The following is a 23,070-nucleotide window of genomic DNA, read 5'->3' on the forward strand; positions in this document are numbered from 1 at the left end:
TTTCCTTTCAAATACTTTTCCTAGACATTTCCTGGAAAGCCACTGTATTTTTCTCAGTCCCGTCTCCAATACTTATAGCTTCATTTAGTTTTAATATAGTTATAAATGGGCTGCAGCGGCCTGCTTCTTTTAATAACTAAGTAAATGAAACTCTGTCTGTAATAATAAATGAACCATCCATCTGGGAGGCCTCCAGTAAAAATTTCAACAGGTATTTATTGCTCCTTTATGTAAACAGTACTCTGGACAATACAAGTGATTATACTCTCTGTCAGCCCTGTCAGGAAGGAGACAGTATAGATTTGGACACAGTCCCACAGAGCGCACACTGAATTTACAGGTTTATCTGACTAGATGAAGACAAAATGATTAAAACAAGCAAACAAACAGACAAGAACCTGGTTGGCTACTGTAAAAGTGAGCAGGCCGTTTCATTTAATGATAAGCTCCATGAGGAGAAAATATAAATAAATAGATGGGTCTGCAGTGCAACGGGTTTCTCACAACATAAGATGCTTCACAGTCTCTCCCCGCTCCCTAAAAAATCCCAACAACATCAAAACCAAAGTGAAACTCAGAAGTGGAAACAGTTCCACTGTGAAATCATCACTTTGTGAGGACTTCAAGGTATGTTTTGCCCTTGTAGGCTCTAGTGTTCCAGGACAAGTAGTGCCCCACCACCACTCCCCATCCCCAGGGATCTTCCCTTTCTTTCATGAACAGTGGTGCTTATGAACCACTGGAAAGGGCAATGGCACGACACATTTGCCATGATGAAATTTTAATTAAAAAAACATCTCATCGCCAAAACCATCTTCATAGTGCTATTATACTCTGGTTCCTAATTACATACCATTACATTCCACTACTGTCGAAATAATGCAGTGTCTGAACGTATTGTCAAATAACTAATTCCGTGTGTGGTGTGAGGGAAAGAGAAAGAAAAATAAGGGGCACTAAAACATCTTAGCTCATGCATGGCCAAAGTGATGGAACCATTTGATACTGAGGAGTGGGCTGCAGAGGGCTAATTAAATATGCAGAATGTGAGAACCTGCTGTGATTTTTGTCAAGATTTCCAGCCTCCTAATTTCTTCTGGAACAGGTTGATCACTCTTCCATCAGTACATCTCTGAATGCCTTTCTTTTGCAGCCAAGCAAGGCATAGGGAAAAAGCGGGTTTTCCCTTACAATAGCTAACTTGTTAGGAGAGGGTGCGTTGCTTTGTTATTCTCTTTTCACAGAATCACAGAATTGTTGGAGTTGGAAGAGACCTCCAGGGCTCACATTCTTTTCACAAGATGCTGAGGCGAGAGAGGGTAACCCCAGTAGGGCTGAACCCTCCATTTCCATAGCACTCCCACCCAAATCCAGTAGGAGCAGTGCCAGATTTTCCATTGGCCTTCCATTTTGCCTGCACCATGCTTTTTTTGCTTTGAGATATCCCATTCCATCAACTCCTTCAGACACCACAACAGTAGAAACAACCCACTGAGGACAGCTCCTCCAGGGAGAGGAAGGGCTTTGTTCCCTGCGTTTGGATCCTGCACATACACTGAAGAAATACACCACCAGCAACTGCAATATATGTAACAAAGTAAAACATATTTTTTCTTTGAAAACACTTTTTGGACAAAATTATGAAGTTAGCTCTCAAATAGTAAACCACACTACATCTCCTTTCTAATGTCTCTTTTAAAATATACACCATAGAGCAGCTCTCATAACTCGCTCGACACACGCTATCTGATGAGTTATAGGGAGGTCTTCTATGTGCAGAGTGTGTGTTTTCCTTCCACACACCGTTATGAATTTTCCATCCCTCATCATTCATACTGTGTCAGAATATCTATTACAAAATCCCGTTTGCAAGAAGGGCTTCTTTTTTCCCCCCTTTATTTTATCACTGCTCTTAAATCTTCTTCTGGACACCAGCCTGGCATGCTGGCAATACCATGCTGGCATTTTCTGAGAAAAAGCTGTATTCCAAAATAATACGCCAGGGCCAGAACATCACTTCAAAAGAAATGTGCTTTTCTAGCTAATAGAAATACTTTGCAAAAACAAATGAGACACAACTGCATTCTGATTGCCAAATCCTACCGCCCAGCTGCTAACTACTGCGACCATCTTGTGAAACCTGGAAGTCTAAATGATGTCTGATAATGCTTTCTGCTGTCCTGAACCTTTGGAAATGTTGAGTCATCCCGAGAAAATGTCAGCAATCATCTTTCACAAATGCCTGAGTGTGGACGAGGCTCTAACTAAAGCCTGGTGTGAAGGACTTAGAGTTGAGTGGAATTTTCTGACAAATAGCTCACACATCAAGAGCAGCTTGAGGACTGGCCAAGATGCTCGACAATTGCCAGGCGTGAGAAATACTTTTCCCTAAGTAACTAAAAAAAGTTTCATTTCTATCTAAAATCATTCCTTCCAACATTTCTGAGATGTGATGCTTTTATTTTCTTTTTTACAAAAGCAGAATCTCAAAGATATGCTCATATCTAGGGCTGCAGTATCATCTTCCAAGCACTTTCTGGAGTGAGGTAAGCTAAATAAAATGACTGGTCCCAATCAAATTTTTTTTTCCCCTTATTTTGCTGAAAAAAATGACAACTTTTTTTTTTTTTTTTTCTGCTGACCTATATATATGATTCTATGATTCTATATGATTTTTAAACCTTATTGAACAAAACATGAATTACCTATGCTGATTCAGAGGTTAAATTAACTCTCTGGCAAAGTGCTGAGACTGGCCTTGGTTAGGGTTTGGTCTGCATCCACAAAACATACTGCTGCTTTCACTTTTTTTCCCAGGCATTAGCTGTTAATTGAAGCTTTCTGTGAAATATTTTTTCTGTCATCACCTGTCAGACTGCCATCCATAGGAGTAAACTTCTGTATCATGGCAGTGTTGCAAAAGATATAAGCAAGAAATATGTTCTCATGTTACATGACTGAAATCCAAGAATTTGATGTACTTTTTTACACAAAATTAGAATGGAATTAAGAACACTTGCTCAAATCTGCTGTGTTATATGACTAGTTGTTTGGTTTGTTTTTATGCTTGAAACTGATGGTTGCCTAATACTAGAGTTCCCAGGATATTAATTCTACGCAGACCTTTTAGGATGTACCTGTGCCCTCCATATTTGAACAGAAACAATTTTAAGTATTATTTAATGATAAATTGAAACCAATTGAAACGCTCATTATTATTTTAGAAGAACTTCTGGGTGTGGAAATAAAAATGCATTATGTTATATCTTCCCATGGCAAGTATAAAGTGCTTAATATTGACAGCTATGGATAATTATCTTTTTGATACTTACAGAAAAATAAATACTAAAAATAATAACATGCTAAGTTGGTATATGTGCAAATAATTTATATGCAAATACTGTATCTATATCATGCAATGTGTATTTAAAAAGTCATATATGTAAGTGGTGATGCTTGACTTCTAAATAATTCAATTTAGCACTAATAGCGTTAATAGTCAAAAGAGGATTTCCAAAACTGAATATATTGAGTTAGTTTCATCATTGGTGTCACCCTAGTAAAACCAATGGAGTTTCATCGGCAATTAATTTAGCTCATTATATTACCTTCAACTCAAATGATTTTTTACTGATAAGAGAAAGGACTTCAGCTGTACATGGTTTATCAGGCACTGAAATATTTTTACTGCACTGAAGATGGAAGAGATAGCTGATAAAAGTACTGAATAAAACAGGCACAAATTTAGGATACTAACAATAAAGGCCTTTTAAATATATAAATAACTTTCCAGAAGTTGTATAAACATTTAGAGTATCTCCAACAGTCTTTATTAGTCTAAAGAAGTCATTCTGTATTTTTTCAGTGACATGACTATCCTAACAGCAGAAATGTTCTTACTGTTCAAAAGATGCAACAAACAGCCCTCTAAATATTTTTATAAATGGTTCTTCAAGCTTAAATTCAATTTAAAGCAGTACTGTGGAGCAATCAGGACTGAATGAAAGGTCTGTCGGGATTTTCTTATCGATACTCTCTTCCACGCTTCCATACAGTTGAACATCAAAGCATAAGGATTTACTCTCTTTATGACTAGAATCACTGACTAGTAAGAAATAGGACCTGCCATATAAATTTGTTAGTGGTCTGTGCCCTAACATACTATTTGGTAATGAGAGACCTCTAGCTTGCTAAATTTCCCAACATCCTATGAGGTCAAAAGTGAACAAACTCACAACTATTCTCCTTCAGTGGGAAAGAAGAAATGAAGGCAAAGATATTACTGTTTTTTTGTTTTGTTTTGGTTTGTTTTGTTTCAAAATCCCACTGTTCAATCAGATCCAGAATTGTGGAAGGCAACTCCAAGTCCTGGCAGAAATCCTATCTGTTTGGGTTCAGACACTCCCAGGAACTGACCTGCCTCATGATGCTCTTCAGGCTCTAATTCATGTCTAGAGCCTATGCTAGGAGGTAATTTAAGTGAAAGAACTTCTAACCAGAACAGTTATATTGATTAAATAAACTTTCATCAAGCTTGGGCTGTTACCTCTTGATGTTCTTCCTTCACTACACATTTTTAGCAACTCCTAGCAGTCTTTGGTTTGAGCTACAGGTACACCTCAGTAAGATCCCAAAATGCTGTCAGAAGAACCTTTTGAACATCTGATTTTTGTTGATTTTTAACCCATCCTTGTAAAAGTCACGACAATTTGCTACTAGTTATTTTCCTGAAATAATGAAAAATACATGTTGGCGTGTATACAAAGCAGATCCCTACAGTCCTGCCTGGAGAGGTGGAACTGCTGAGGCTGCTCTTTGGTGTTCAGCGCCCCATGGACTGTAAGGGGGGGGGAGAGGGTCTGTGGGGTCTTTGAAGCATGCTTGAAGACAGTGATGCTGTGGTAGCTCCCTGTATAGTTAATGAGTGGGAGCTATGTACTCTGAGCATTAAAACAGCAGTCTCAAAGAGATTTTTAGGGGGAGAAAAAATGCATAATACTCACTGAAAAATAAATACATACAGACCGAGATACTCAAGTATACTTCTTCAGAATGCTGATAAATGTCATAGGAAATCACAATAAAAATAGCCCCAAAGGCTCATTTTCTTATTTTTAAGAGAATAATGATTAGTACCGCCAGTGTTTGTTGCAAGCTTTAAGAGCAGGAAAGTTCAAAATGCCAGTGATCCAAGGAGATTGTCAGTTTGGGGATATTCTGCTGGCCCAGCACCAAACATCCTGTGACATTTTCTGCCAAAAAAAATCATGCAGCAGAGAGTGGACTTTCAACCGTGCGAGCTTCAGGCCTATCTGAAATTATTTAAATGAATGTAGCTGCAAACTAATTTTATTCCGCTGTTTTATAGGAGTTCCCATGCTCTGCTGAAGGCAAGATCAGGGAAGCCCTGGGAGCCCTTGAAGTGCACTTCAGAGGCTGCTGAGAGCAGAAGACTTTGCCAGGTCTTCTCTGCCTTACAAGAGGCCACTGCTGGAGGATTTGCACCACAGCATCCACCACACAGCACAGGGCTACCACCACAAGGGTCTCATGGTGGGCCAGCACTGTGAGCACCATCAGCCTGGGTGTCACCACCAAGCCATGCAGCCCTAATTCATACCACAGGCACTTGGTCTCAACACAGCATATATACTGCGACACGACTGGAGTCCTAGAGGTAATTTCCTACACCTTATTACCACATAATAATGGCCTCTTAACAACCGGGCTAATCAAGAATTAATGAGGCACTAAAACATTTTAAGGAACAATGAAGGATTTAAAAATTTCTCTTATGTGTTTTATTTAAAAAGCAATTCATTTAACAGTTACTGCCCTTCGTTCAGAGTCATATAAAAAGTCTTGGTACTCATCAAACACATCAGCTGAAAGGTTTTATTCATTTATCAGTTATTTACTTAAGCAGGGCTGCACATAACTGCAGAGACCAAGACATCCCAAGCCAGGCCTGGGCCCCTGTGCCTCCAAACCTCTCTCTCTGCACAGCTTTATGTGTATAAAGCTAGTTTGTTCTCCTGGCAGTGAAGTGCGGAGCCAAACATAGGACAGGCCCAGCCCAAATTAACACGACCGCCGAAAGGGGACTTTGCATTATCTCTGGAAGACTCCAACTGTCTTTTTGTTTCTTTGTGACAAGGAGGGAGCGTGCACTTTGTGGGGGCATCCATCCTCCTTGGTGCTTGAAAAGCTCAGAGTGAATTTAAAGAACAATAAAAAAAATAAAATAGAGATAAGCTAGTAAAGAATTTTGTATCAATGACTCAACGCTGAATTCATTCCTGAATATATTTTATCTCTACCATCAGCCTAGAAGGGATAATCAAAATAAAAACACATTAAAATGTCATTTATTAAAAAAAAAAACAAAACTTTCTCCTCTAGTGAAAGGATGGGGAATATAAACTGGTTTGCTGAAAAAAAAAATCCCCAAATAGATCATTTTGTGACAGATAACTGTTATGATTATTAATTCCTCCACTGACATTGAAATTAAACTGATTCCCAACATAATGGATGAATAAATAGCACATTGGAGTTTCTCAAATGCTTCTACATTTCCTATGCAATCAAAAAAAAGAACTCTCTCATTAAATAATATGCTGACAGAAAAGGCAATTTGATTAAATAAACCTAACTGCCAATCATGCTGAAAGTTATAAAAGGAAAGCATTGGTAGCTAACTCTAAAACTTTGTTCCATATTCATCTCTCTTCTCTTTGTTTTTTTTTGCTGTTGTTGTTGTTGTTTTTCTTTATGATTCTTACTAGAGAATAACAGAAAACTATGTGATCCAGAGGAAGATTTGGGCATACCTGGGCACCTGACAGAGGAGTTAGAAGCTAGTCTTCATCCCCGTGATCTACCATTAAGCAAGGATGGTATGAGGGAGAAATCAAGAGAAAAAGGCAGAGAGAAGCAGGCAAAGAAGAACATGCACTTAATCCACAAACCTGAGCTGCTGTGGGTCTTTGTGTATCACTTGGCACACATATCTTTTTATTTTGGGGGGGGAGACATGTTTTCTGGGGCAAAAGTGGAGAAGAGAGTGGTGAGATGGGTGAGGGCCAGCAGAAGTGAAAAGTAAGGAGAGATGAATCTGCAGGTGATGAACTTGACAAATACAGGGATGGGGTGGTAGGAGAAAGAATGGAACAAGAAAGAGGAAACAGAAAAAGAAAAGCAGAAGTGGTGGCTGGTGTGGCAGATAATGATGGCAGACGATGAGGGAAAGAGAAATTGTGCTGCGTGAGGCCCTGAGGCACCTGAGCACACACAGAAATGTGGTCCTGCAGAGGTGCTCCCCAAGGCTTATGGAACTAGGCTTCCCACCATCCTGTCCCCAGAGCCCCCAGAGATGAATAAGCAAATGCATGCTCTCTCACAGCAGCAAACAAAGCCATGTATTGCCCAGCTGCATTCCAATAACGGTGGGGTTAATTTTTTGTGCTATTTAATTTCATCAGCTCTGTGGGGTGGGGAGAGGGGAAGAGCTGTGTAGCACGGTGTGATGTGTGGAAAGTCTCTGAACATCACAGTGTCTGGTGGCCAGAGATGGGAACGGGGCCTCGCAGCTCCCTCTCCTTAGCTTTGGCAGGCAGCAGCTTCTTAGGACATCAAATACTTAATTAACTGAGCTGCAGGATTGTGGGATAAGACTTGTGCAGTTACTTCTCTGCTGGAAACCAAGAGTGTCAGCCTGGACCGCTCTGTTCTTGGTGAGTCTTTAAAGCTAATGCAACTCATGCTGAAGATGTTCTTTGAAAAGGACCAGAGATCTATTTGGATAAAACTCTGAGTGGGTGACAAGTGCACGCGAAGAAATAAGATGAGATTTTAATGTTTTCTCAAGTATAAGAACGTAAGCAGTTTGAGCAAAATGCCTTGCTTTTCAGCTAGGCATTGAAGCTTTTAGGTTCTTAGGACACAGAATGAGTTGATCTTTTCATAAAGAAGTCATAGCTGTGCAGTGTCACTGAGCCAAATGGGATCATGCTAAAGATGTACATAGCCACATCTGCTAGATAAAAATAAATCAAAATCATGTTAAAAGGAGGGCTGTTACTTTTTATGATCTTTCCATAATGCCTGTGGATGATGGTTGTCATCCACCTACTGCAGTCATAATGAAATATATGCAAGTTGGGAAAACATCAGTATTTTAGGTCCTGCTACCAATCTAACAACCACCATCCAACTCTGCAATCACCTCTCACTGTTTGTGCATTATATATCTTCTAGTATTTGTTTAGTGATGTGTGCTAGATGTAGTAACAAAACTCCCAAGATCCTTCAGCTGATCCTTTAGCTGGTAAGTCTTCTGTGAACATTTCTCCAGCCTTATCCCTTCTCTCTCAGAGCTCAGTTCCTGACTCCCAACTGCTCACCAGCAGTCACACGAGGCTGCTGTGAGTGCTGCAGGGCTGGAGAGGGCCACCAGCCAACCAGACTGCAACGAAACCTATGGGACAGCCTCAAGGAGAGGTTCTTCCTCTTGAATGTGATGCTTGACAATGCAAAGCTCTTCAGCAGTGGAAAGGAAGCTCCTCCAGAGTGATCATGCAGCCACCTCCAGCCCTGGTGCAGGAGCACTTGCTTACCAAGCTGTGCAAGGTTTGCTGCACCACGGGATGTGGAGGTTGGTGTGTTAGTGGCTGCTGTCAGAAGAAGCAGGTCTGGGCATATGCAGGTTCTGTGTTTGTGCCCCTTGGTCTCTATGTGAAGGCATTCTGTAATATGGGCTGCATTTTCAACAGACATAACTCATTCTGCTTTACTGACAGCGCTCACGGGAAAGCATGCAGCTGCTGGGGAAATGGTTTTTAACTGAATTGGAGATGAGCAATAAAGCTTAAACACGGCTCCAGTTACCCACAGGAACATTTGGTCTTTCAGACAATAGTGCTGAAGCAAGTCCTGCTGGAAAGCATCATGTTTGTCTGCAATTATTTGCAAGATCAAACCTCACTTTGTGACAGAGGCTTTTTTAACAGTTTCTGGCAAAAGACTTCATCCTTTCTTCCATGGAAGTCTACAGAAACCGCTGTTGCTGACAGTGACTGCAAATATTGAGCAGTTTGTGTCTCATATTACACATACTGCAAACATTGTACTGATGGGGAAAGCATGTGGATTTTACATGAGCAGCCACATGAATTTTTGTCTTAATGCTGACAGTTAAAAAAAATACAAACCAGAGCAATGACAAATTATTTTTGAGGTTATGTTCTGGGACATTCCAGGCCTCTGTCTGAACCACGTTAAGGCAGGTTGCATGTCTGCACTGCATGTCTGCATCATCTGCCTCAGCTCCCTAGGGGACCTCTGGATGGAGCCCCCCCCCCTTCCAAATCAGCCATTTAAAATGGCACAAAAATCAGCCATCAAACAAGGTAATTTGCTCGTACTTTGTATCATGCTATTAAATACTATTAAGAGATTATTTGTCTTAATTTGTCCTCTTTGTTTTGGCAGTAGGAAAGCTCGTGGCGAGTTTATGGGATTTTCCCCTATAATTACACTAAATTCTAAGGCAAATGAATGAATGGTAAGTCTACATACTCATCAGGTAACAGATCTCTTCTGTTTTAATTTATTACACCCACACCTCTTGGAGCGTCTCTCTGAGGAAAAATGTAAAGAGATTCTTCCTCTCTACCTAAAACTGCTTACAGTTTATAACGTGAAAGAGGGAAACAGAAAAAAATGAATCCTGACAAAACAGCTTACAAAACTAATAAACATCAGCATGCAGAAATGTCAGCTGTAATTCTGCTATAAAAGGTCTGTGGGCCAATCAAGCCATGTTTTTTTCTCATAAAAACTCAGAAAAGCTCTTCTCTTTGTAAGTCAGCGGTACAGTTGCCTTGATTTTGGAATGATCTGTAAGTAAAACCCTTTTGAATCCCAGAACAATACGCCTCATCCAAACCTTTGTCCCGATTCATCACCAGCTTTGATAGCGTCAGTGCATCACTTTGCTTGCTTGTCAAATCTATCATCAATTTTAAATTGCCAATAAATGTATTCCACATCTCTCTGGGGAGATGTAGCTTGTCTGCATGCTAAACAAAGAGCAGGATGCACAAAGCCAAGATACACACAAAGATATAATGCCACAGGTGAAATGATAATGTGGAAATATTCTTACCCTGAGGAAGGCAGGCTCCAGTTGTAGCTTAGCAAATCAAAGACCACAAAACTTGCTTGCAATAACATCCTAACAGATCCAAGGAGTTCTATTTTTCCACAGTTAAAAAATATCCACACTCTGGCATTAAATGCAAACCCAGAGACTAAGGCAGAGGAGTTTCAACAATTTGTTTAGTTAGGTACAAAAAATAAACTGTCATGAAGTTGTCAGTTTGCTACTACAAAGGCTTAAAAAAATTGTAGGTACAAATGGCTGAACAGCAGAACTTTTCCACAGAGGAAAATCCATTGCCATTTCTGGTTTCAGTATCTTTTTGTGTTTTGCATGGAAGATAAAAAGTTGTCCACCAAGCTTGAAAAATTTCTTTTTTTTTTTTGGTGAGTTTGTTAGTCTCTGGAAGAAAAAAGCACTTCTTTACATACCCTTAATTTGATCTTCATAGTGGTAAAATAATTCAAAAGTAAAATGAGACAGCTTCCCATTCAAAGCCTTGCTTTCTCGTAATTAAAAGTATATATGTGTACCAACAAAGCAGAAAACTAAGGCACAGCAAATTCCAAAATCTTTCCATTCCTGGACGAGCTTTACTTTTCAAATGTTAATAGGATGCCTGCATTGAAAAAAAAAAAAAAAAAACATAAAAAAAAAAAAAAAAGTAAAAAAAAACTTGGCCCGCGTTCAGGCTAAAGAGTCTGTGAAACAGACTTTTTCCATACTATGACCTCAGTCTTAGGATTTCTCTTTTGCAAAATGTTGGTTATTTGCCTTGGCAGGGGGCCAGGACCCTCTATCTCCCTTTCTCCCTGCCTGTCCCTCCTCCTCCGTCTCCCCACCTCTGCTCCTCACCTCGCACACCGGCCATGGGCTCAGACCAGCATCGCGTCACCCCTCGCCCTGCAACTGATGGCATAAAGCCCCACTAAATCAGGCTATGTGAGCATTCCCGATGGCACTTCTCTCCTTTTGGACATGCTGTGTGGTGTTCCATTCCCCCTTCCCTGCCCTCGCACCAGCAGCAAAGCCTCCCTTCCAGGTGTGGGATTTCCAGAACAGCAACTGGGAGCTTTAACACAGCAAAACCAGCAACATGAACCATTCAGCTACAACGTGCCTAACACCCAGCTCCAGTTTATCCTTTTACTTCAGGGAGAAAATACACAGCAAGTAGATGGTTTCTGATGGCATGTCTGATGAAATCAAGTTCCTCCCAGGTATTCGCATCTGATTTTCCTGGCAACCTTTCCTTAACCACCATGCTTGGAGCGAAGACCGCATTCAAAATTCCCAATTAGTCTCTTACAAATGACAAAGTCCAAGGAAAACAGTGCCTAAGAGAAAAATAATACGCGTTTGGTGCAACACGGGAAAACATTTCCTCAATCTTAACTATATTTTAGTGGGCTAAATTGGTCGGTTTTATTTTAAATGATGTAAATGAACACAAGTGTTAGGGAAACATTTGTCACTTGGTACAAAATTAGAAATAATGGCCAGCATTGTAGCAAGTTTTCAAACTGGAGAAAAGGTGCTGAGTGCTTCTTATTTGAAGCAAGAGTGTCTTGTGCCACTCTCTTTGAGTCCGAGGAGGCATCAAAATGAGAGCTCTGGTGTGCACAGTATAGGTAGAGAGTGCAGGGGAACAAGAGGGCCTGGATTAATGGGGACTTAATAAATAAAACTCTGTGCTGAGTCTTGCAGCAATATGAGTGGTCATTTCTGGCTATCGGTTATATCTATTAAAAGAAAAGACTAACATTAAAAAACAGGACAGTGAAAACCCTATCTCTTCCTTTGGAAGTCAATAACAAACTTACCCAGACCTCAGAGGTGCTGCTATTTAGACTTCACCTATCCCTGTACCTATTGACATCTCAGATAAGGCCCTTCTTGTCTGACTGAGACACAACAGAAGATAAATTTTATCCTAAGGTAACCATAGCTGCAATTATGGCCAGATCGGGCTTCCAAGCATTTTCTTTCTAAATCCAGCAAATAAAACCATCTCACCTTCTTTAAAAGATACTATTCTTTATGTTTATTTTAATACAACTTATGTGTTTTTGAAGATTTTATCATCTTTGAGAGCCATGCATCTACATTTTTTATGTGGCCAAAAAAACCACCCAAGCCACCAATTTACTCGTCCTCGTTAACTTAGCTAAACCTCAAAGACAGATTCAGTCAAGACCCATGTGGGAAAATGTCTTCCAAGAAAATGTCTTTATAGGATTTGAAGAAAATAGATTTGTTGGTATTAACTTACAGTATTTTTCTGTGGACTGTCAGCAACATCATATACCACAAATCCAAAGATTTATGTTAAGGGAAGGATAGGAACTGACAGTTCCTTACACATCAGTATTGTGACAATACAGCTGGGGTTGATGCATCTCACAGGTGAAACCTTCTGTCTCTTGGTACAGAAAGTTACAGGGGAGTTTTATTTTTTAATGGTATTTAATACACAGAAAAATACCCTGTATTTATACGTGTTTTGAAGGCAATGCTTCAGAGGAGAGAGTGGAAAAAAGAATTTTTTAATGGGAATTTGAGAGCTGAGGAGTGCATTTTAAGATTGTAGCTGCTCCTGCTGGACTGGCTGAGCACTGACAGCCTGGCAGTGTTATGAGTTAGCTCCCCAAGTCCAGGTTCAAGTAAACAGGCGGGATAGCGTTATGAAGCCAGCCTTCTTCTTCTGCCAGCTACCTGGTTCATGGATAAACACCAGACATTCACTTCTACAGTTTTCAAGACCTCAATCACTCCAAAGAACACTGATTTCATTCATTATGGTAAGGTTTTTTGTTGTTTTTTTTTGAAGTATGGACTACAAGATGTCTCAGAAATATCACAGACAGGTATTAAAAGCCATTGATGATAGAATGTGTATTTGGTGCCTTCAGTTGCAAGACATCTAAAAAAATAACAGTTTTTTTCTAAATAGCCTATCATCCCTTGAAATCTGTGTTTTTGGTAGAGGAGGCCCAACTGTGGCTCACCACCAAGTTAATACTCTTACGATAGCCCATGGATTTACTGAAAGAGGAGTCACCAAATCACTGATCAGTGCCTACTGCAGATGTCCTTGTTCTTGAAAATGCCCCAAACTTCCAGAGTTTTGGATTTCTCTTTGGAAAGTTGCCCTATTATCTTATCTGGAAACTAAAAATGGATTATATCCCAGAAATATTTGGGTAATTTTTTTTTGTTTTTTTGTGCCACCTTCCACAGTTGCATGAATTTCACTCTTTCCATTGTTCTTCATGCCCCTCAACTATTTTCTGATTCTACTGAGCCATTACAGTCCTTGTGGCAAGCAAACAGAAGGATGTCTAAGATGTGCCACTGAAAGAATCTTTCCAGATTTGCCCCTTCCCAATTCACCATTTCCTCCCTCAGGTGCTCTGAGATGAAAGCAAGATCCTAATTTAAGTTGGATGGTGACTGCTCCAAGAAACTGTGGCTGAAACTCTGGGGGAAGGTGAGGCAGTATTGATGGGGCATGGCTCCCTGCACCCAGCCCCTCCCTGTCACTGGCACTGCTCAAGACATCCACACTTACTGTTTGAGTCTGTCTTTAAAAACTTAATCTATCTCTCATTTCCTTTATTGTTCTGGGTGAGTAATCCATAGCCATTTTTTACAGAACATTGCATTTTTCAACACTTTGTACAGATATTAATGAGCTGGTCTTCATGGCAGCCTAATTATTATTTTAGATGGGGGAAAGCCAAGGCTAACTTTAAATAACTTGCACCAGGTGTTTTGGCGAAGTGAGGTGGGATTAGGATTCATCTTCCAACTCTGGTGCTCAGTGGATGCCTGAGAGACTTAAGGCTTTGGCTCATGATCAGACAGCAGCCAGATGTGGAAGGAAAAGCTCCTCAGGGGCTCGGTGCACAATGGTGCATTGGTAGCACTTAGGCTGATCGCCTGTATTTGAGAATGATACTTTGCTGCCTGGAAGTGGCTTGTAAATCCCCTGCTTCAGTTTTCCCATCTGCAAAATGGGAAATTAGCAGGAGTTTTTGGCTGTAATATCTGTGAGTCACTCTGTAGATTTAAGGAGTAAGACTCAAGGGAGGAAGAAAAGGTAAGAAACAAACAGGTGATGCTGATGCTGATGGAACAGGTTGCCCAAAGAGGTTGTAGATGCCCCATCCTTGCAGGCACTCAAGGCCAGGTTGGATAGAGCCCTGGACAGCCTGAGTTGGTGAGGGGTTGGGGCTGGGTGGGCTTTGAGGTCCCTTCCAACCCAAACCATTCTGTGATTTTATGATTCTATGCCAATACAGACGTAGGTTGCACCATGGAAGAACAAGAGTGACACTGCTCCAATTACCTGTTTCTCATTTTCTTCCCCTGGGGGAATCAGGGTGATGAGAATGATGTTAGCAACTGGATGGGCAAGAGACTGTAGCACTAATCTCTGTAAATAGGCAGCTTGGAAACAGCTGAAGTTAGTACAGTTAATGAAGTTCCCATGAGCAAATTATTCTCCAAGTGATGCTAGTAACCGGTGCCAACATCTATTTCTGCCTGGCAAAGGCAAACAAGTGAACACATACCGGGATCTCTGTGATTTTCAGAGTATATTGGAAAGGGCAAAACTTGCTTAACTGCCATAAATTATAAAAGCCTCCTTCAATCCCGGTTAATTCTCTTGTAAAAAGGGAGGGAAAAAACTGAAGCAGCTCGGCATGAAAACAATAGTGGGGGGGATAATAAAGAGACAGCAGCAAGGTATCTCATTGCTAGCACTGGTATCATTAAGTGCACTAGAAACGTTGAGGTAAATGCATGGCAGTGAATCACAGTCAGGCATGATTAACCTTGGATAGTCTGAACTGGAGATCATTTATAAACACAAAGGTACTACGAACATTACAACAGACAGTACATCAAAAGTCATCCCAAGAGCAGGAGTTTTTTGGGGGTGCTTTGTGTATATGTGCCATTTTTAGGTTGTTGTCACAGTTTGTGTGTGGGAAGGTGGGTGATCTCAGACTTCCAGTGCAGTGGGGACTTGCTGTGGCACCACTGGACTCTCTGAAACACAGGAGCTTGTTGGAATAATTTTTCCTTGCATGGATATGTTCTACAACTAAAAGTTTCAAGTGCAGTGTTCTAAAGTTTAGTGAAAAGATCCTCAAAAAAACAGAAAGAGCACTCGGTCTCCATTCCTCTCCTCTTCAACATCCTCCTTCATCCTACAAGTGGTAAGGCTGGGGTAGAGGGGAGTATTTTCATAAAAATTAGGTGTTTCTAACAACATTTGGTAGGTTTTCTAGCCACTGAAAACTGAAACTTCCATCACAAAGCCAAAAGAACGAAACTCTGCTGGATATTTCTGAACAGTCCTAAAAGTTTAGAAACGTGCAGGGAAGCTGTAATCAGATGACCCATAGAGAGCTGTACATACTGAGTACAACAAAAAACACTTCAAATCCAGAACTCTTATGGCTTTAAAAACATTCTGTTACATGGAACATGAATCAGCTGGAGAAGACTCAAGACAGCTTAACACCTTTGTATTGTTTGCACCTTTTACTGCCATCATGTAGTGCCAGTTCAGATGATTTCTGCACATGCTGATGCTATGAGGGCCATAGCAGCACTGTGCAAAAGGAGCAAATACTCTGCCCAGATTCTGCTCTTCCTCCATGATTTTGCATAATTCTCACTCTCTTACATTAATCTCAGTTATCTCTAGCATTGTAATGGCTGTCCTTATTTATCTAACTAATTAGGATGTTGCATCAACTAATGTGAATCATCCGAAGTATACTGATTTCATAATGTATAAAATTGTTATAAGCATATGGGCAGGTCCCACCAGAGTCCATCCAGAGAGTTAATGCATACCTGAAAAAAGCTACACATTATGCTCTTTGGAACGATGCATTTCCTGTACCCAAACCCATCTGAACAGCACTGCACACATCTGTGCCCCAGATTTCCATGCCCTCAGAGGACATAAGCAGCACCTTCATCCTTTTTGCTCCAGAGCAACACCTGGTTTTGAGCCCCAGGAGCCCAGTGGGTCAGGTAGGAGGAATCCTTCAGGGGAGACCTGATGTAAATGCTCGGTTCACAAGCACCTCACTGCCTGATTCAGGAGGGCAATCAACCTGTCTTCTGAAGCTGCATAAATAATCTTTGGATGGTGGCAGTAAATCTACACCAAGGATGAATTAACTGCCACTGAGTCATATAAGCTTGGTTTGACTGTGTGGCTTGTAACATGCCTGAGGGAAATAAAAAAGACATTTGCAAGAAAGAAACATTAATTTGCTCCTCCCGATCTTTTCTGTTATTTTTATCTGGGCCAACATGCCTCGCTTTGTGTTTTTGCTTTTTATTTTTGGTTGCTGTTTGTTTCATTTTCACATGGAAACAATGATTCATGGTGAAATGAATCCACAGAGCATTCCTTCTGGCTCCCTGGAGTTTCTTCCAGCCAGCCCTGAAGGTGCCACCTCTCACTGTGGCTTCTCCTCAGCATCCCTCCTCCAGGACCCAGGGCATGGCCATGTGACAGAAAGACAGAGTGCTGCTGGTGTGGCCTCTCAGTGTGCACTTTGTGCACAGCTGTGTGCACTGCGGTAGTAAAAGTCATTGCTGCTTCTTAGAATTGCCCAAGGAACCAGTATCTACTGCGAGGTGGCCCTGGCATTAGCAACAAGGCAAAGATAAGCATTCTAAGTATTCTGCATGCAGTAGACAAGTGGATAGTTTCAGAAGGTCACACTAGTATATCTTACTGGGCAAGAATTTCCCACACTTAAACAGATTTTGAAGTCTGCTGTATTTAAATTGGCACTCTGTGTGTCACAGCGGACAGTCTCAAGCTGACACTGAGACAGATATTGGGGCACATCTATGAACCCTGCTCACTGGCACCACAGCTGCCCAGAGAAGCTGTGGTGCCCCATCCCTGGAGATGCTTAAGGCCAGCTTGGATGGGGCTCTGGGCAGCCTGAGCTGGTGGGGGGCAGCCCTGCCCATGGCAGGGGTTGGGGCTGGGTGGGCTGTGAGGTCCCTTCCAACCCAATCCATTCTGTGATTCTATGATTCCACGCACCTCTCTCTATTCTGGGCCCAGAGATGCTTGTGGGTTTCAAGTTGATAAAGGAGAAGAAAGGAAAGTTAAGAACATTCGTCATAAATAAAATGCCACCAGACTAGCAAAACCACTGTGGAGGGTGGCTTATGGTTTACATATTGCTAAATATCAGCAAAATAAATGTGTTCATTTCTCCAAAATACCTCCAGATGGCATTAAAACCCTTCTTCTTTTGGTCTTTATTGCAATACTATTTTTAAAAATGATAATAATTGGAATCATTCTATTAACCATTCCCAGCAATCATACTATCAGAAGGCATAAGGCTGCTAATGCTTAATTCATTTAATAAGTTTGGCTAAATAAGCTCACAGGCTGTAATTACATTCCACAACACAATCCACAGGACAAGCCATTTCTTACACCATGTCAAATCTTTTTCTAGATTCATTTCCAGTAGGTTTTTAATGCGTATTTGCAGCAGAAATGAAAACATCCCACAATAAATCACTGTTATTGTACCTCCTTCTGTGACTACTTTTGACCATGTGACAAATGGTGACACCTTGTGAGATTTACATGATGTAACGCTCTGAATTTAAATAACAGGAATCAGGAAACATAAATTACGGACAAGATGCACTCTAAAATTCACATGACTGACTTGCAGGAACTTGGCTCTCACAAATGGGATTAAAAAGGTGACCGGTTTAGTGGAAATTCATACTGCTACTGCGTGGTAAATAGTAGAGGAATTAACTTATCTAGCTCAGTTTGGAAGACTGTTGTTATTTATATATATATTTTAAGTTGCAGCCCATCTGTTTTATAGACTGGTTTATGTTGGCAAAACAACTCTGTTCTTTGCATACTGGAGTTAAAAATGGTAAAAGCTTCTATTGTTGCACCAGAGTGAAGGTGAACACTGATATATTACAAGTGCCTGTTCCTATCTATTTCTCGACTTCTTTTGTTAATTCAAAAACATCAACAAAATCGTGAGAGACCAGAGATAACTGTAATTGGATTTCAAGTAATTCAGAGGTGAAGCTGCAGACTGCAGTCTTTTAAAATTACATCAGTACATCAAAGGCATATGTGACATGACGTTTTTTTGCAAGTGTGACAAACTCCGGTAGCATTAAGGTAATGCTGAAGTCAGGTTGTAAAGGGCAGCCTCTCACACCCACAGAAATCATTTCATATCTACTCAGCATGATAGGGAGCCATTTCACTCGTGAGGATCTTTGACTTGCCAGCATGCAAAAGTTCTAGGAATAATTAATGCTTAGTCATTATCTAAAGAGCCTTTCTAAGAACAGCATCAGTGAAAGAGCTTTATCTTAATGAAAACAAATGGACAAATTCAATATTGCCCAACCAGTCTGATAAAACATAGACGCCTTTTTTGGATCATAAAGGCAGAAGTGACTTACGATGTATGAGTTGTGCCTTTCTCTGGACTCTTTGGCTCTACATCACTTTTTCCTTTAAAAGAGAAGAAGAAAATGACATCAGAAATGGTAAATATGGAAACTGTTCAGATGTGACATGTCAAAGATTTACTTATTGCTACTCATTTACACCAATTGCTCTCATCACAAGCACAGAATGCTGCTGTGGCAACCATAATGCTGGGGCACTGCTGGAGTATTTACAAGCTGGAAGTTCTCCCCTACTTGACTTTTCTCTTCACTGGCACATGTACTCTGGCAATATTAGGCAAAGAAGCTTTAAAGGAGAGACTGCTTAGAGGACAGAAAGATTCAAGCAATTCAAATTTTGCTAGGGACAGGAGACCTTGGAGCCATGGAAAGATTTTCTCCAGGGCCCTACAGCTCTGCTATTGATATGCATTCCAGCCAACACACACATGCTCCCATGCCCCGCTCCAGGAACGTTATATTACATAGAACAGCATTAGAAGGAGCTGCAAAGACAGTGATTAGAACATGCATCTACAAATGAGAGGTGCTGTTTTGTGCAAGAAGGGGCTAACTTGGCTTACACACCCAACTTGAGGAGAAGTCAGGTGCTTGAATATTTGAGAAGTATCAGAAGCTTACGGGCTCCCTCTTTATGTTTCCTTATGACTCACACAGCTTGTGATAATCATCTTCCTGTGTCCCGGAACACTGACACCAGGAAAGCTGCTAGCTGATGGAATAATACTGTTCTGGTAGGTCAAGCCAAGACCTTTTTCCTCTTCATCTCCTTTAAAAAGGAAGGTGGTTGTACTTTGCTACGCTCATCAATCTGAGAAACCGGAGGGAGTTAACACCTCAGTGTAAGATTTTTCTTTAGGTCTAACTTGGGTAAACAGGGTAGACTGATCCATTTCAATCACCTTGAACTTGAATTCTAGACCTCAGAATTGCAGCTGCTGTTTCCCTTGTGTATTGTCTACATACAGGTTTATGTGTCCTAGCAGGCAAAGAGGCGCAGAGGTTGAGTGTGACTGGCTTACTGATGGATGTGTTTTCCTCCACTACCTTTTAACGAGCTTCATTAAAGCAAAATCCACCTGTGTCTTCTGAAAAAAAATGTGAGAAGTGCTTGTTTTCATCAGGCTGTTCCAGCATTCCCTTGTCACTGACTTGAGCTGAGTAGGTTATAGACCAGCCCCTAACCCATTCTATATGAGCACTATGTATCACCCACTCATTGCTGCCAAAGTCTTCACACAGTTTTTGTATAGCATTGAAGTGTCAGTAATAGCTATAAGGGGTGCCTCTTGAAAACTCACTGTTGCCTTCAGAAGTGGCAGAGTTTTGCCACCAGTGTCCTTCCACTGCTGTGCAGAAATCATCTAAATCACTTAATCTAGATGGTGACCTTCTGAAAGTAGGGGTCTAATAAAAGGAAGTTCTGGGTAATGGAAACACTTTGCTGTCGGGCTTGCATCTCATCCCCTCCTGTGGAAGAGTTCATCTGTACCTTTTTTGTTCTTAAACTTTACTGAAAAGGCTGTGGAAAGATCTGGTTGTCTTTAGAAACACCACTGTCTCTCTGAGCCCTAGCTTAAGGCACCTAAAATATAGACGTAAACTAGGCAGCCACACAAGATATAATACATCCAGTTCATAATCTCTAGGACACTTTTCACTTTTAACAGACTTCAGAAAACATATCCAGTTGATGAACCTGCTGGCTAGAAAGCTGTTGCTACAGTGTACATTTGTCAGCCTGGAGTCCTGGAGCTCATCTGTGTTATGGTAATTTGGAACAAGAAACCAACAGTAACAGTTGGTATGTATTCAAAGATTTTCTATTTGTAACTTAGATTATTTTTTTTTAATAAATGATGAATTCTTACCATGAACACACTGGTTTGTTTAAGTGTGAGGGGGCATATGGATTCCTGAGTGCTTTGCCAGCAGAGTTCAAATAAGTTCTACTTTCAGCAATGTGTGTTAATGTAGAGAGGGAAACAGCACAAGTACTGTGAGGACTGAGTGAAAAGGGAATCTCTGTGATTAGGCAAACTGGATATTAATGAATTACCCTACAGTAAGCATTTGCAGCTGCTTTAATGCTAATTGTCACTTAACATACTTCTTTGCAGAGGGGGAGGATGAAGCTTTTGAGGATGCTAGAAATGCATCACTCCAGCCTATCGGAGTAGAAAATCTGGTCATTAATGCTTTATCAGTTAGTACCAACTTTGTTCACACTTGACTGAGTAACAGAAATATGAGAAATGTGTATAGACTAAGCATAGCTGAATGTCATAGATATGGTACTGATAAGCTACTGGAAAAGCCTATGTAAAAGGGAATTATCTGTCAGAGCAACTTGCTTTTTTTTCACACTCACTCTTGGCTAGACCAAGAATTGTATCTCCATTTTTCATGTAACCTGACAAATGCATGCAAGCACCACTATGTGAGCACCACTGAGCATTTGCTGAACTAAATCCACTCTAGCTCTGGTTTGTTTCAATGGGCAAATTTGTGGGGTCTTCAGTTTTTCTTAGTCCAGTGGAATTAACAAAGGATATGCTACCTACCTCACCTCTTTTACAGGACTGCTGTTAGCACACTTCACTTCAGCTGCTATGCCCTGTATATGCTTTCTGAAATGAGTGTAGAAATGTGCATGTGTCCACATGCTGGAGTGTATGTATGTGCATGCTTCCCGAAGCACATTGTAGAAACCATCAGCCCACAGATCCTTAGCCACAGACCTGAGAATTCTTTGCTAACTTCTACTACAACTTATCATTGAATTTCTACTACATCTTATCCTAGAATCATAGAATCAGTAAGGTTGGAAAAGATCACTAAGATCATACAGTCTAACCATCAACCCATGACCACCATGCCCACTAACCATGTCCATCAGTAGCAAATCTACACGATTCTTGAATACCTCCACTACCTCCCTGGGCAGACTGTTCCTAACATTTAAGAAAAGAAAATCAGGATGAGATAGGCTCACACAACTCATTTCCTAATTGTTTTAAATACAACCAGATGGGATACGTGCAATTCTCTCCCATTTCAAAATAAAATTCAAGTGGAATTTTGTAGGATTTCCCTGCTGAATAGTGGAAGGAATTGGGGTGAATCACTCAACCTAACCATTATAAATTATCCTCTCTGGATAACAGGGATAAATAATACTTATTTTAACAGAGCAGAATAACTTCATCCATTAGGGGTTTTAAAATGCTTTCATTTCCTTGTGGGGGAAGGATGAGAGAAATGCAAATGAGAAAGACAATCTTAACAGTTGAAGTAAAAACACTGCAAATGCCAGATTCAAGAGCCACTCCACAGAAGACATGGTGCAATGGGGAATACCAACTAACTGAGACTTTGAAGATGTGCATTTGGATAACGCAGTATATAGACCATTAGATTTCTTTCCCATACGGAGCCATTTGCTAGCATTGCCTCACATCCAGATCCTTTTTACCTGAATTTCCTTTGGGTTTGTTGTACATGACCGATCAGTTCTGTCTCTTATTCTACCTAACTGTGCTTTTTTATTTTCATATCCTGACAGGAATCCTCATGGATACATATCTCAGAGGTAGTTAAATTCCTCCAAAATCTTAGGAGTTGTGACTTGATGTCAGACAGCAACCCTAACATTCAATACCAATGGAGGAAGTGTTTCTGCATGGGCTCAGCCATTCTTTGGCATAGTTGCCACTACAGCCAACCAGGACCAAGTGCAGTTCCAACCCAGTGGCAGACATACAGTGATTTTGCTGAGCAAGATCAATGAGGAGATAAGAAGAAACTGGAGATGCGAAGGTGTGGGATTGCTGATGGGGGAACAGGTAGTGAAATGAGGTGAAATGAGCAGAGGAAAGATGTAAAGAGGCAGAACTGCTTTTTTAATTCATAGGAGAGCAAGTTTCATTAGATCTGCAGAACAACTTATTTTATCAAAGTGTGCAAGAAGGAAATAAATGAAATGGAACTAGGATCGAAGCTATCCAAACGCTGCAGCCTCTGATGTCATGGTGAAGCCCACAGCTCAGCTTGTGTGTTTGTCATGCCCACAACTCTTTGCATGTTTGCATAGCCCTCTCTATTATGGCCCCTTTGTGCTTCCTTCTCTCATTACTGTATTCATTATTTTCTGACAGAACCTCATCCCCTTTGCCTGTTATTATTTCCTTATTGCTGGTCCTCACAGCAATATCAAACTGATGCTGGCAATTAAGTGACACCACTGCATGTTTCTTCACAACATCAACTTCTGCCTGCCGACCTTTCCCTGGCAAAGAGCTGCACAGTTTTAATAGCCTACGTCTCCCAGGCTTGTCTTGCTGGATGTATTCTCCCTCACGCAGTGGGTGACCAGACACTTTTAAAGC

General features: G+C 40.8%; 1 protein-coding gene across 6 annotated transcripts in view; it reads right to left on the reverse strand.

Moving 5' to 3' along the window:
- Window positions 1-23,070, reverse strand: part of AFF3 (ALF transcription elongation factor 3) — a 323,793-nt gene that overhangs the window by 104,168 nt on the left and 196,555 nt on the right. For all 6 annotated transcript variants that reach the window (XM_048961353.1, XM_048961342.1, XM_048961324.1 and 3 more), the window contains one exon: window positions 18,674-18,725. In XM_048961353.1, coding sequence (XP_048817310.1) covers window positions 18,674-18,725 — 52 coding nt within the window. The remainder of the gene's footprint in view (window positions 1-18,673; window positions 18,726-23,070) is intronic.

The sequence above is a fragment of the Lagopus muta genome, chromosome 1 (genome assembly GCF_023343835.1).
Source record: "Lagopus muta isolate bLagMut1 chromosome 1, bLagMut1 primary, whole genome shotgun sequence".
In the NCBI taxonomy this organism is placed as follows: domain Eukaryota; kingdom Metazoa; phylum Chordata; class Aves; order Galliformes; family Phasianidae; genus Lagopus; species Lagopus muta.